We start from the raw sequence: 15,965 nt of genomic DNA on the forward strand, positions 1-15,965 counted from the left end.
CTATGCCTACTGTTAACTACATACCACGATAGCTTTCAAAATTGCCAATTTAAAATAGTTTAGAAATTGAATTAATTATAATTTCTGTCAAATTCATGAAAGTACTGTTATCCAGAGTCTTTACTCTTTTAAACATCATTCATGAAAAATTCCTTAGACATGAAAATGAAGTACAAAATGCATAATGAAGATCAAAATGAAAATTAGTGGCAATGAGGTCAATGTTATTCAAGCTGACAACTCAGGAGAGAGGAAAAAAATTAAACTTTGAATTTGCAATGCAGAGGTTTCAGTATGAGGCAACCATTTCTGCACTGTACTATGTATGTAGTTGCTGTCCTGACTCATGCTGATCTGCAGCTGTGTTATGCAAGCATACACTATAAGAAAAAGACTTGAGACTTACCTCTCTTTAACTTATAAGAACTTTTATTATTTTTTTATACTGGAAACTTATACTCTTATTTCCTTTGAAGTGGAAGCTTTTCCTCAAATGTCTTTTTCGTGGTTAAATGATGACCAAGTTCTCATTAAAAATTCTATCTTCTAAATTAGAACAAATGACTTGAAAGGTGGAGCTGATATCTGTCACCTGTCCTGGACAGATAGACAGGTTCCTGAGTGTTGGAAAAGCACTCCCTCCAAGTACTCTTTTAACAACATGTATTTTTTTATCAGCTCTTAGTTTTAATTCTTATTTTTATTACCAGAGACTTGGGATAGCTCCTTCTCACAAGGAAATACCTGAACAATTTGTCAGTGGTGCAATGGGACTAGGGAACACAGCAGTGTGTAGTTTCTGCCCCCCACACCTCCAGGCATTTCTCTTTTTCCCTAAGAGAATGAAACTCATTAGTTGGACTTTGCTTTGTTATGTGTGAGTGCACAGTTACATCATTTATTTCTAGTTATAAAATATATTTTTCCAAATCTTTTGAATCTGCATAAACAAACCTGAAATTAGTGGAATAAAGTTACTGTTGAGCTGCTCTGTTAAACTGATCATAATGCAGTTCACACTGAGTCTTTATACAATTTGAAATGTTATTAAGGAGGCTGGTAGATCTTCCCTATTATTAAGGTCGTCAAGCAGTTACACCTTACAAAATGCTACTTCTAAGTGCTTATAATCAAGTGCTTATAACGTCAAAATTCACTTTGTAGAAAGAGAAGCATCACTTTCTGTATTTTGATATTATATTGATACTTTTTGTATCAATCTGAGATATTTTTTGGGTTCATCTAGAAGAGGTCAGAAGTCACTAAGCCTGAAGACTTGGAAGAAAAAATAATCACCTCATTAAGAAAATTAATCAAAATTTTATGAAAATGTTGAGCAGCAGATTAGAAAGAGTGGTCTTGATATCACAGATGCACTTTTTGATGACTGAAAAAAAAAAGACAACCTCCCCATCCCGCTTAATGAAGAAACATTCTGAAGTGCTGCAGTTTATTCTTTGAGTAGCTAAAAGTCTGATGACTTTGCCTATTCTGCATAATCCAGACCTCTTGCAGCTGCTGTCTGTTAAGAAACTGTTTATACACCATCCACAGGAAATACTTAAATACACCCCAGCAGTGGTGAAACCAGCTTGTAATGGGTAGTCAAGGCAGGAATGAAGTCAGGCACTGTATTGACAGATGAGAACATGATGTTTCATGTGCTGCCAGGGATCTGCTGCCATCTCCACAAGCATGGAGAAGGAAGCTATGAGAAGGTAGAAGGAGCAAAAGCCAAGTGATGTAGCAGGTGTAAGAGCCTGGAACTGAAGTGGGAAGAAGGGAAACTGGTCAGGACTTGGTGACTGGCTGAAGAGATGTGCAGCTGAAGGAAGGTGAGCAGAAAGGAACTAATGTGGGACAAAGAAGTTGGTGAAAAGAGAGGACTGGGCACCTGCTGGTTAAAGCTGTATTAGAAATCTGGGGCAGAAAACTTGCACCATTTTGTCAGGAAGAATTGTAAGAAGAACCAGTGGGGTGGGACTTGGAATGAAGAGCAACATGAGAGATCTGCAGAGAATCAGTGGGGTGGCTGGGGAGAGTCCAATGGCTGGACAAAGGTCCAGACGGGAACTTCTGGGGTTGAGAAGTGAGAGAGAAATTGAGAGATAGGAGTTGTAGTGAGTTCCTGATGCTGGCTGATGTAAGAAGCAGAAGGGTGAACGTGAGAAAAGCCAAAAGGTCAGGTTTAGGCTTTGTAGGTTTGAGAAAAACTTTTTGAAGCAAAAGGAAATATTAATTATGGGTGGTAAAGTAGGCTGTACCTGCATTGTCTAACTGAGATATATGGGATTGGGACAAAAAATTGTAGAAGAAAAGAGTGGGAGAGATCTGGAACAATTAAGCTAGATAGCTGCCTTCAGAGATTATTTAGGAAACCCACTGTTTTACAGTATTACAACATAGCTGCCATCCATGGTAATGCAGGCAACCCACTCCTGCTGGTAACTTTCTTTGAGTTTAGGTGGCATGAACCTAACAAGTACTTTTAAGGGTTAGTTCATCTCATTCATGTGGGTGTCAGTGTAATGCCACCTACTGTAACTGTTTTTTCTTTTTTTTGCTTTTTTTTTTTTTTTAAGTAGGAAAATTATGTACAAAGTATACTATAAAAATAATATTCTTAAACTTTCATAAAATTGTAGGTGTTAGAAAACGCAAAAAAAAAAAAAAAAAACACAACACTAATATATGCTATGAAATCTCTTAAATATACACCCCCGCTATCTTTCTATGGAATGCTGTTTTAGTGCTGATGATAGAAGTTCAAAGGCTGTGTCAGGGCTGAGCAGCAGAGAGGCTGTCGAACAAAATAACTTTGAAGATGAAATGTCAAGGTGGTAATTGCAGGTGGAGGGTGGGCATTGCAATCCTTAGTTAAACATTTTCCTGGAGCTTCAGATTCTCTATCACACTTTGCTGTGGAATTTGCTGAGTAGATCATCTTTTATACCAGGCTTGATTTCAAGTGGTCGCTGAATCTTTTTTCCATACCAGCTGGTTACCTGAGTTGTGGCTCTAGGTTATCCTCCTTCTTCTTGAGGTTGAGGTCCCAGAGTCTGTTAGTCTTGATATCTGCGACTCAGGTGAATGGAGGTTGTGCCTTAAACATTAAGACTACACATAATGCAGTTTACCATGGGAATAAACTTTTTTTGTGACCTCAGCTTGGGGCATCCTAGGTTAATGAAAACTTCTTACTGTGTGTCTATTCCTCTCTGGAAAATGACGCTATCGTGCTACTCCTTTGGGGTTTTGAGAAAATGATTTCATTAGTTTTTGTTGCATTTTGTGAAATGCTGTAATTGATTGTAGCAAGAGAAATGCCTATGAGGAAATTAATAATCCTCTTTTCAAAGCTTTGAAGAATTGACTATACTAAACAAAGCATGAGGCTGCAGATTGAAGATTGAAGAGAAAACAAAACATTCAGCAGCTGTTCATGAAGTGAGCCCCTTTATATGCCTAAATACAACACACACACTTGTGGAGAAAAAAATAATCACACAAGCTCATGCCATTGAAGACTGTAATATGATGCATACACCAGAAGCCATTCAGTTTCGATAGGCTACTTTGATATTTCCTAACTTTTGATGCTTGCTTCTGCAAAATTTATGTTTTGTTAATTAAAACACTTGTGTCTAATCGTAATAAATGATAATAATTTGGAGCATAGTAGCTGATGTGCTTCAGGCTTTTAATGGTGATAGCTCAGAAGGAGAGCTAATATAAAGAGGGAGAATGCTGACTACCCTCATCTATCCTTTCTGAGATTCTTATGCTTTCGTGCCACGCATCTGGAATTGTCTGCTGTCTGCTGTGTGATACTGGATTAGATGATACATGGTGGCTGGTTTGTAATGGAAATTTCTGTGTATCTGTGTGCTCTAGCTGCTCCTCTCTGTTTGTTGATGATACCTTTATGCTGAGTCGAGAGGCTGGAAAGGGTTGGTCTAGTGCTGGCAATTCTTTCTATATCAAAGGAAAAGTTCTCTCTGCTTGCAGATCTGTCAGCCAACTGTTTAAAAGACTACAGAGAAATGCAAAGAAAACGGGATTTTTTAGAGCTTTAAATCCATCTTAAATTTCCTGTGGTCTGCCTCCTTTAACTCAAAATTTAGATAACCATTTCTTTTTGCAGTGTAATTTTACCTATATTTGTTCAAACTTTTAAAAAGTATAAAATAGATGTTTCAATAAATGTGTCTTGTCTCTGTTAGACATAAACACAAAAAACTAATGGCATGAATATTTTACACAGATGCTATTTAATTGCTTGTAGTTCTTTCCATTAACACTCTAATGTGACTGAATACTTTTATTTATTTTGACATCATTGGTATAATACTCAGAGTTACTTATGTAATATTTTTTCCATCGCTGACTCAGGTAATAAATTTTAATAAAAAAGATACCCAATAAGTAGGAAGATAACGTGCTTTATATTCTAGAGAGTGCATCATTTCAACCTTTTGATTTTTGCTGAAGTTTGCTAATCCTTCTTTATTTTTGTTTGAAGCAACACATTTCTCCTTTTCTAATAAAAAGAGGGTATATATTTTTTTCTTTTCCTTTTTTTTTTTTTTTTTTTTTTTTTCTCATTTGTTTTGTTACAGATACAGCTATGTAGTTTTTGACTTCTTTCCCAAGATATAAATATCCCTGGTGTGGATGCCTTTCTGTTTTGCTTTGCCTGATCTCAGGCTGAGTAAGAAAAAATAGAGATACGTATGAAGTGCTCCCCCCCCACTCTGCCTGCATTACCATTTGTGTACCTACTATGAGAAAGGTGCCTGTTCAAGACTTAGAGCATCTAAGAGGTTCTTAGGCCACTGAGGATACATGCCTAAATGACATGACACTTATTTTCTGTCCTGATCACTGAAGTCACTTTAAGCCAGAGAGAAATGGAGAACAGCAAGGGCTATCAGAGCCTGTGAGTACAGAAAAGAAATAGACTGAATTGGATCATCTCTGTGACTGCATGCATGTGGCCTCCATCTCTGCACCAGCTGTTACTAACTCTTTTGAAGCAGTGTGGTTTTTGCTGCTGTTGTGTGCAGTAGTTAGGCATTCTGGGAAGTGCTCTGCCCTGTGCTTAGTTCTCAAATTGTGCCAGAAAAGCAGCTTTCCGTATTATTGCTTTTGTTAGTATTTCATTTAGAAGTGGTTAATAATGAAGTCAGAGACATCATAATGTAAAGTACAGATAGAAATAAATACTGTTAGGTGAGATGTCAGTATTGACACATAATAGTTAAGAAGAAGCCCAAAGCAAAAGCTTTGCTGTCTTTGTTTTTCTCTTCTCACATGTGCACATTTTGCTGAGCAGAAACACTAGGTGCTCTCTCTCTCTTTCTCTAGAGCCATATTTATATATTTATATATAACTATATATTCTTTCTGGGGTAAAGTGTATGTATACATTGAAACACTATGTCTTTCCAAATTACAGTCTGCATCTTTATCTGTAGCATCTGTGCATGCCTTTGGTGGAGACTGATTGTGAAATGTAGAATGCATCATCTTGTTATCTGTAACTATTGTAAATGCAGCTATGCTGCTGCAATCACTACTGAAGGGTTCTTGTGGAAATAACCTTCCAATTCCTTAGTTCTTTAGTGAACTTGAATATTCAGTGTTCTTGAGGACTTGAGAACAGAGATGTGACTGTGTCACTTTTTTGCAGAGTAATATGGAGCTTATGGCATGATGGTTGTTTCTGTTGAAAACCTATGGTACTTATTTTAGTCTTGGAGTTTATCCTTGAAAACTGCATCTAGACTGTAGTGTTTAGTTGTATTCATAAAATACTGCAATTTAATTCTGAAACATGCTTAGAAAACACGATTAAATGCTATTTTAGGTGATTATTGTTTTATCAGCAGGGTAGGCAAATCTAGCTTTTTGGTTAAGCCTGGACACCAGAGCGGAAAGAATAATATTGGGGTGAGACAGGAAGCTGAAGAACCTCTCTATAACAAATTAAGACCTATCACAGGGTTAGAAATAGCAGGATGACCAAACCCCAAGTATTTCTGCATTGCAAATGTTCATTCGTAACTGGAAGACATGCCCTACACAGTCTTCATGGATAATAGCAAGCTGCTGCTAGGTACAGAGGCTGCTCAGTTTGAGTGTCATGTCCGTGTCATGAATGTAGTGGTACAGAATTCATATTTTATTTTGATGGTTTTATTCTGCTTAAAGTACAAAACCAAGCAGATAAGCTCTGAATAAAGTAGTCAGGCAGCAGATTTCTTTAAAACAACATTGGGATTGTGAAATCCCAGCACCAAACAGTTAGACAATACCAGGATTAAGATTGCTTCTCTCCTCCCCTCTGGTCCCCTCCCTTCTCCTCTCCTCTCCCCTTTTGCCTAGTTGAATACTTGATTATCCGTTGACAAACTACATTCTCTGGGGTGTCAAAGTTTCATTTTATTGTTTGCTGCAAATGATGTTCAGGGAATTAATTTAGAACTTCATAGGTTATGGAATCTTTTCATGCCTTCATTTGTAAATTGAAGGGTTCAGCTGGAAATACAGGGATGTGAGAGAAAGAAGAGGACTGCAGATATATACTCTCCACTCTATAACCATGTATTGAATTAAGTCATTTATTCAAAACTTTTAATAGATATGATTCTTTGGTGGCTCAACTTGAGACATCTGGTTTATAATCAGAGTTGCAACTGGAGTCAAAAGAACTAATAAAAAAAAACAATAGGTGTTCTGAAGAGAGATGTTAGCAATGAATTTTTGTTCCATGTTCTATCTATAAAATGGAACGCTAATTCAATTGGTACCATTGTGTGTAAAAATAAGTTCATTAATATGTACAAAACACACAGTTCCAAGAACTGCTGTTGATGGCATCTAAATGACAGGGTGGTTATCCTCTTCCTCTTTTGCCTGCCCTGAACGATCTGTTCACAAAAAGTAAATTCCCTGCTTGGTTTTTCTGGCTGAATTATCCTGTCCCCAATTGGAATCTGTGCAGTGATCTCAGTTAGAGGAAACTCAACAATAAAATTATGGCCATGAGGGCAGGAATGGGACTTGAGGTGTAATGGGGTTTGTAATCTTACAGCCTGGTCTGCCATTGACTAAGTTATGTATTTGCCATAGTGTGAAAGTGGTTGTTTATTCACTGAATATCCTCTATGACGTGCTGAATGACACTGGTGCTGTAGGAAAAAAATGACTTTTGTATGTCACTAACTGTTGTGGGAGCCACTTAAATAAGCTGATGCACTGTTTCTTGTACCACAATGCAGCTAGAATATATGCAGCCAGGAAAACACAAGGACTCTATCCATGTTGCTGGGAATCTACCTCTTTCTAACATCCATTACTATTTTTGTTGTCTGTGGTGTTAATAATTTTACCCCAAAGGTGTGAATGCTGTTCACAACATTCAGAAGTAGAGATTAATACTACTATATAAGCCCAGTTACTATCCAGTAACTTTTTTGATATGTCTAAATGTTACTACACTTGAAAAGTTATAACCTGATAGGATAAATGGTATACTACAAAGCAGCTGCTGATTTATAACATGTAGTTCTATAATTTTATAATCCTATAATCTTTATTATATCTTGTTTTGTATTTATGGTATATCAATAGAAATAACAGTGTGGGACAAAGGTTTTTGTATGGATGTGATGTTTAATATGCCTTGAGATTAGAATTTCTGAAACAAAAATGTTATTGCACAAGCTGGAAAATACACAAAAACAGCAACAAAACAAACAAAAAAAGAATTCTGAGAAGATAAAGCATCTGAGACACTCACCCATCTGAGACACTCACCAGAAAGAAGTGCCATTCTGGTATTAACAGAGAAAAAGCAGAACACCTGTTGCATTCATAGGCTGTAAATAAATCTTTCAGGTACAGATATTTTATGGATTTGCTTGTATCATGAAAACTTTGTGCAAGAAAAAAATATATTTTGGAAACTCCCACATGTGTCTTACAAAGTCAATGACTTGATTACTTGTTTTCTGTGATCTGATGACATCGTTAGGAAGCCAGTGGCCAAGAAATAATTAGGTGTTGAGTTACACCTGAAATATAGATCAATATCACATCCCAGTATTCTAACACCGTGGAAAATCTCATTGGATACAAAAGGAAGAACACCAGTGTAAATCCCTGCAGCATTTAATGATCAGTTCTTCAGAATGCTTGCAATTGTCTAAGACCCTAAAGATTTGACCATTCTGTATCATTTCTGTTTCTTTGAGGCAAATATGCTGTATTAGTATTCTAGTTTTATTTCCACTGTCTGCAGGAGTACACAGGTCTGACTTTGTGATTGCTTTTACAAAAGAAACAATTTAGGTATGAAAGAACAAAGAGAAAAATTGGTATTATTGTTGCATATTGCAATGAGATTTTTAATTAACCCCAAAGTCTTTCTCCTTCTTTTTTTTAGCATCTCTCTTATGGCAATGGTAGCTTACATGTTGATGCAGCCTTCCAGCAAACACTCTGGAGTGTAGCACCAATCAGTTCAGGAAGTGAAGTTGCCCAAGGTAAGATTGACTCAACTTTAATTATCGAAAGATTGATGGTAGATGAAATAATTGCCAAATATGACTGAAGTATGGGAGTGGTATTTCCCTTATTTTATTTGTTAGATTGAATATTTAAAAACAAATATTCTGAAAACAGAGTGGGAGAATTATGCTGGAAGACATATTGATGATTTTCTACATCATTGTTTCTACGTACTGAATAGCTAACTCAAATCTGATTTTACTGAAGTTATGTTAATATTTAAACCTTTTAAAAATAGAAGTCTTTTGATCCTGGTTTAAATTATTTATGCAATCTTGGGTATAATTTCCTGAGATTGAGTAAAAAAAAATGCTGTTTGGTATGACAAAATTCTCATGTGTTGAATAACTCCAATTATTTGTATATGACTGAAGGTCTTTTTGTATCAGCATGTTACCTCTTGCAGAGTTACAAAGTCTAGCCAAATGATGAATCTTAAAGAAACTGAGGTCATGTTAAAAACAACAAAAAATCTGAGAAAACTTATTAGATAAATTTCCCCATTTACACCAAGGATTTAAGCTGATGTGGTGGTTTTACTCAGGTGGGCAGCCGAGCTCCACCACAACTGCTCTCTCACTCCCCCTCTCCTCAAAGAGGAAGGGGGAGAAAATACAACACAGAGAACTCGAGGTTTGAGATGAGAAAGGTTTAATTAAAAGGAAAGGGAATGGGGAGGAAAAAAAAGAAACAGAAGAAAAAATCAGTCCACGCGGAAACACAGAGAGAGGGAAAAAAATAAATAATTCTCTACTTCCCATCAACTAGCGGTGTTCAGCCATGTTCTGGGAAGCAGGGCCTCAAAACACGTAGTGGTTGTTCAGGAGGAACAGCCCCCTCCCCCACGAGAGCCCCCCCTTTTATTGCTGAGTGTGACATCAGGTGTTATATCCCTTTTTATATCCCCACCCTATCAGGTGGAATATCCCTTTGGTTGGTTTAGGTCAGCTGCCCCAGCAATGTCCCCTCCCCATCACTTGCCCACCCCCAGCCTGCTGGCTCTTGGGGGCTTGGAAGGAGTCCTGATACTGTGCCAGCACTACGCAGCAATAGACACAACACTGGAGTGATATCAGTGCTGTTGCAGCTATGAGTGCAGAGTACAACACTGTGTGGGCTGCTGCAGGGAAAAGGTGACTCCAGCTCAGACAGACCCAACACAGCTGAGCAGAGATTTCTGAGCATTTGCAGTTTAGGATTGCTGTGTCCAGGCTAGATTTGTGCTAAAAACCTCTTTGCTCTGTTTTCAGGCACAGTCTTTTTCAGGCACAGTCTCACATGTGGCCTTCTAGATAGCAGGTATAGAGAAAGAATACAGAAAGAGATCAGAATACAGAAAATTTGGATCTGAAGTTGGGAGATAGTAGGTGGCCAATAAATTGGCATGATGTGTCTGAGAAAGTAAAGACAAGAACTCAATACATGGACAGAGAGGAAAACAAAGGATGTGCAGTGAGGTAGTACTTGGGAAAAAGAGAACTGGGAGTAAATAACAAAATGCTGAAAACTAGATGTTGAAGTAAAAAAACACTGATGAGGGTCACATGGAAAACAGTCTGTTTGCAAGGGCATGGAAAGAAGAATATGTCTTGTGAAGGGAATGTGAATATGATGCTTAGTGTGTATGACCGTATTCTATACGCTTCAGTAAAACTAACCAAACTAGAGAAAATTACATCAAAATGGGGGAAGAGGAAAATAAATTGTTACTATCTGATAAATGCTTTGTCATCCTCGTAAAGAAAAGATAAGCATAACAGATCAACAAGTGCTGTAATACCTTCTCTTAATCAAAACTTCCCATTAAAAATGTGTTCAGGCTTTTACTGTTCTACGTATTTTCACAGACAGTAAAACACATTTATCTTTGCAGGACTTGTGAACCACTCTAGTTAAGTGAAATTACTTTAAAGTGAAAGTGGTGGATAAATAGTCCATAAAATGAATTAAGATGTTGAGGGGAGGTAGATAGAAGAAAATGATTTTTTTTAATGTACATTTCAGCAAAACTGTTTTACACAGAAGTCAGTTAACTAAGGCAAAAAGAACTTTAGAGTCAGATCAAGTAATTTTGCTAATTTTGTTCTGTGAAATAAATGAGGGGGACAAAACAAAAGAAAAACAAAATAGCTACTCAGGCAGAACATCTCAAAGTTGAAAAATGCAGTGCTGAAGTTAGCCACATAAATACTAATCTGAAACTGATTTCAAAGATATTAAAAAATATATCCTAAAAAAGATTTCCTGAGTATATAGCAGCATCAAAATAAACCCGTGAAATGTATACAGTATGAATGTTGGACATTCAAGAGCGTTTTCCTGAACAGATGTCTTACTGCATAGATTACTTACAACTTGCTAATAAAGAAATAGTTTCCAAATATTATTCCAATAATATTTTTAAACGTTTTTGTTACAATAGGAATTTGTATCTGTCCCTGTATGCTGGAGAGACAAGTGTTTGGCTTTAGATTTGCATGTGCAGTGGTGGTGGAGTATGTATAGGAGTTATTTCTTTGGATCCCAAATAAAAAATATTTGTATTTTGGAAATCTTAAGTCAAGCAGAGTTTTGAGTGGATCTTCCCAGCTTTTCTGACAGAACAGTTCAAAAGACACGAAAAAGAATTTTATAATTAATGAACAAATGCATCCGTGTATTGTTAGTATATAAATTGGAATCCTTAGCTTAAATAAAAGCCAAAAATGAGTTGGTGAAATGGAAGAGGTGTCTCCCACTTTGTGTTCTGGGAGGGAAGTGCTTCATAGTTTTAGTTGGATAAGTCTTTTTTTGAGTTGCACTATCTCTGTGCTGTCTCTTGTTGGTGGCTCTTTCTCCTCATCTGCTGTTTCCTACTTGCTGACTTGGAACTCTTCTCACTTGGCTCCTCGGGACATGGGATATCTTCCCCTTCCTCTGGCCCTCTTTTAAAAGAAATTTAAACAGAAAAACAAAACAAAAACAAGAAAAAATCAACCCGATTCACTTCATTTTTCTGTCTTCATTCCAGGATATCTGATAGGAGGGGATGTTCTGAGGTTGTTGCATGGTCACATGGATGAATGCTTGACAGTCCCTTCAGGTGAACATGGAGAAGAACAAAGAAGGTAGGTTTCCAGTCTAGAATAGAATAAAAATAGGTATTACTGATTCAATATTGAATGTCACTGATAGTATACATTTTGGAAGGATATTCTTATGAGATGTATTATTGCTCATATGAAGGAATGTTTTTGAGATGAACTTTGGACGTGAATGTCTTGGTTTTGTGATTTGTGATTTTTTTGTACTAATTAAGTCTTTACATTTGTAAAATAGTAGTATGTATTGGAAGTGGATTTGGTCCAGCACCATGAAACAAAATGCACTTAGCTGTGTGTGTAGGTGCTGAATACTGAACGTTTGAATTTAACATTTCTTTTTTTTTTTCCTTACTTCTTAGCTTAAAATCAAATCTAGGAGAACAAGTGCCACTAACCTTTGTATCTGTTATGTTAATAATTGTCTTGTTCTGATGTATTAAACTGCATGTTAACCCTGTTATTGTGGTTATGAATGTAGTATACAAAACTATTTCACCTTTGTTTTATTTCTCATCATTTATTACTTCTGTTATTAGTAATCTTACTGTGTTTTTTGATTTTTTATTATGATCTATAATCTATACAGTGTTTTTTTTTTTTTTTTTTTTTTCTGTATCACATAGAACAGCTCAGAACATGGTACGTTGAGATTACTGCTGAGTCCTTCAAGGCTACTAATCTGGCTACTAATTGATCTCAGGTGTACTTGACAATCCAGCATACGTGTATTAACTAGCTGCACTTCTATAATAAAGAAAGTTCTGTTTATTTTAAGAACTATTCATTTCCAATAAACTTTCTCAGTTTGCAAATAGAAAGGTATTAAGTATTTTTCATGCTATACCTTATAAAGATAAAAATCAGATTGGAAACTGACATAAAAAAAATGTAAAATTATTCTATGAATTTTTAAATATTAATGATCAAGCTTCAGTGGTTTCACATATTATTTTTTGACAGCTTCCTGGCTTTTTGTTTGTTTTAGAGAAAACTACTCTTAAAAAATAGAAGCTATTTCAAAACTCTGAAGCTTTAGTTTTACATATTAACAATTTATGTATTTACATAATTTACATACTTAGTATTACATAGTTTTAATTACTTTGTAATAAATCCATTATAGCTTGGAATTTTTTGCTACTATTTCTATCCTCACCCCAGAAGTGACACTGGGAATAAGATAAATCAATAGGATTGTATAGTGTTTGCTCATATTTCAGTTCAAATCCTGCAAAAATCGCCTTCAGAGTTCGTAATTGCAGTGTAATTGCAGATCTGTAGAATGTTTAGGCACTTCAGTAATGAACTTAAAAATTTAAGAACACACAAAAAAGTCTCTCTTTACAAGAAGAGTAACATACAGAAAGCACAATAAAATAGTGAGTTGGTAGGTAGGAAAAAATTCACTTTTTCTTCTTGTGCAATCAGATGTTGCATCTTTGTGGTTCCATTTCGTAGACTACAGATCAGTGCCTTAAAACAGACCATTCTTCTCTCTACACTGTTTGCCTTTTCCCCTAGCTCCATAATTCCCCAAAGAAAGCAGAGTTAGTACACAACAAATAGGACCAACATATCCTTATTTTTACTGAGAGCATTGCCAAGAAGCATTGCCTCTCAGTGTCTCATAAACGCCAGATTTGATATTCTGGAGTTCTTCAGTTCTTCAGGAGCTTTATTTCACAGATTGAAAATAAGTTTGATAGTTTGATTTCTTTTATCCATATTCTCCTTTTTTTTTTTTTTTTTTTTTTTTTTTTTAAGCGTTATAAATGTTTTTTACTTATAAACATAAATCTATGATTACTTCTAATTTTATGGAGCATTCTATGTCCCACATTTTCTCCTCCCTAATTTGGTAATAAATTTAGTTATTGCTTTAAAATTCTCTTTCTATATCTATTAGTTAGGACTCTTGCCTATTCAAAATAACATCTAAAAGCATATATTACACCTTCTTTTGGTTACACCGCTAAATTTTCAGGGTGGATGCATACCTTATTTTGATGGGTAGTATTTAACTGCTGGTAGAATGATGTTAAGAATATGGGTAATTTTAACAGGTAGAAAATTTTAACATAAATTATTTAGGTAGAAAATTTTAAGATAAATTATTTATCTTTCATTTTAAGTTCACAACTTTTGCACAAAAGGCATGCTAAAGTATGGTATATTTGGAGTGCAATAATTCCATGTTAGCCTTTCATTGCCTTTCAAAATAGTCTGGTGATAGATTTCTGTGTCAGTGCTTGGCTTGTTTTGTTTCAGTGTACATGTATACCCAAAGAGCAGCTCAGCTCTGCAGAATGCCAGTGTGAAGGAACACTAAGAAGTGCCACGTCTGTTGACTCACTAATTCCCATATCTCATTTTTATTTTTCTGCAAAGGCCTTCTCTCATGCCTTTTCAAATAAGTAAGAGATCAGACAGCCCTAAAATAGCAGTTTTATTCTATCATGTAACCTGGTATCTAATCCTGGAATGGATAAATTGTTTTGATGTGAAGGATCCTCCTAGGCAGTTTCTAAAATTAACTGCTGTTTTCCTCTATTCTTAGAGCATTGATACAGTTACATAAATTTGAGTATAAAAGTGTTCCAGAGATTACCAGAAGTCCAAAATGAAACACATATTCTCAAGCTGTTTATACTCTTATGGAACAGCGTCTAGCACAGCTGGGACCTGCAATACAGTGACAATGCAAATAGTGTATTAATGATTACAGGGCATAACAAATCTTCCTCCAAGGCAAGGTCATCCAAATCTGCACAGGAAGAGGCCTAGTACAGTGGAAGATATAATCCTATAAAAAACATATAAAGTTATCTCTCATGTCTCACAATTTGTTTTGAAGGTGTACTTTGTTTCCTCACTTAATTGATGAGCTGGTGTGTCCCCCCAGGTAGTTCTTACATTGTGCTACCATGATCACTGGAAGGTAGGGTGAAATCACTGTGTTTTTGGAAGAGGGACCTGGTAATTGAATGGTAAGATATAGCTACACAATTAGCAGTGGAAAAAAGAGTAATGTTCATGGCCAACTTCTGACATAGGCAAAGAAAGTATTTGCCCAAGATAATAGGCTTGTTAGAATCATAGAATCTTCTAGGTTAGGAAAAGACCACCAAGATCAGCAAGTCCAACCATCAACATGGCCTACTGAGTCCCATACCATACCCCTTAGTGCTATGTCAGCATGTTTCCTGAATACATCCAGGGATGGGGACTCCACCATTTCCCTGGGCATCCAATTCTAATGCTTGGATGGACTTAGAAGGATGAAGGATGATTTTATTCCCTCCCTCAGATAAGTGACATCCAGAAGTCTCCTTTGGCCTGTACTGGATAGTTGTTGCATTGTTTCTTGAATGCACAGTCCACCCCAGTCCTATGCTGTCCTCTCACTTTGCTACCTCAGTTCTGGAAGGAGGGGGAGCTTTTATGGAGTTGCTGCTGTGGCAGTGGCTCTTTCTTGCCTTTTTCCTCATGCAGGCAGCTGTAGAGTGTTGTCTGTAGTGTGTGCCTTCTGCAATGACAACAGCAGATCGCAGCATATGATGAGGCAAAGTGCCTGGGCTAATTGCCAAGTGTTTTGGTGCACTTCAGCATGCATCAGTGAAGCTGGTACCTGAAAGAAGCATTCTGATGTTACTCTCCTACTGAATTTTATCAAAATTTCTGAAAAATCTTCAGTTGTCTCTGATAACACTACATTTTATGCAGTGATATTTGGCTTTTGATGTAATGCCAGTAACCTATTATTCAAAGATTACATCTGTGAACTATAAATATTTTAAAAATTCAAGCATTTGTGGAGTGGAAGATTCAGAGGACTGATTTAAATAGTTTCTTGCAAGTAACAATTCAAGAAAAATAGTAAAAGAAATTTTTTTTGACTGCCTGAACTTGTTTGCCCCTCAAAAAGAAGTAGGTAGGATCAGAAATCTTAATATAGGTTTTAGTAATTATAGTGGCATGTTCACCACTATGCTGGAGGATCTTCTCTCTGCCCAGAAATGTATTTTTTCCTTTGGGAAGCAGTTTTAAGTAGATTTGCCTGAACTTGCTAGGCTTAGTTAGCTTCATAATTAGAAAACATTCTGGTTGGAAGCAGTGCAAGTAGATATATTGATGTGATGATATTTTGTTTACTTGATATTACACTAGAAAAGAAATAGTGGTATTGTTTTTAAAACACTACAGGGAGTCTGGGCATGACCCTGGCAGTTTTCATTAATTCTGACCCTGATGAGGTACAAAAAGAGAACAAGCATAAGGTTAAGTATTGTACATATATATATATGTACA

The 15,965-nt window shown here is 36.2% G+C and overlaps 1 protein-coding gene across 13 annotated transcripts in view; it reads left to right on the forward strand.

Annotated features, from left to right (window-relative positions):
* RYR2 (ryanodine receptor 2) overlaps positions 1–15,965 on the forward strand; it is a 415,779-nt gene that overhangs the window by 180,650 nt on the left and 219,164 nt on the right. For all 13 annotated transcript variants that reach the window (XM_032184912.1, XM_032184915.1, XM_032184916.1 and 10 more), the window contains 2 exons: positions 8,450–8,549; positions 11,585–11,681. In XM_032184912.1, coding sequence (XP_032040803.1) covers positions 8,450–8,549; positions 11,585–11,681 — 197 coding nt within the window. The remainder of the gene's footprint in view (positions 1–8,449; positions 8,550–11,584; positions 11,682–15,965) is intronic.

The sequence above is a fragment of the Aythya fuligula genome, chromosome 3, assembly GCF_009819795.1.
Source record: "Aythya fuligula isolate bAytFul2 chromosome 3, bAytFul2.pri, whole genome shotgun sequence".
NCBI classification, from domain to species: Eukaryota; Metazoa; Chordata; class Aves; order Anseriformes; family Anatidae; genus Aythya; species Aythya fuligula.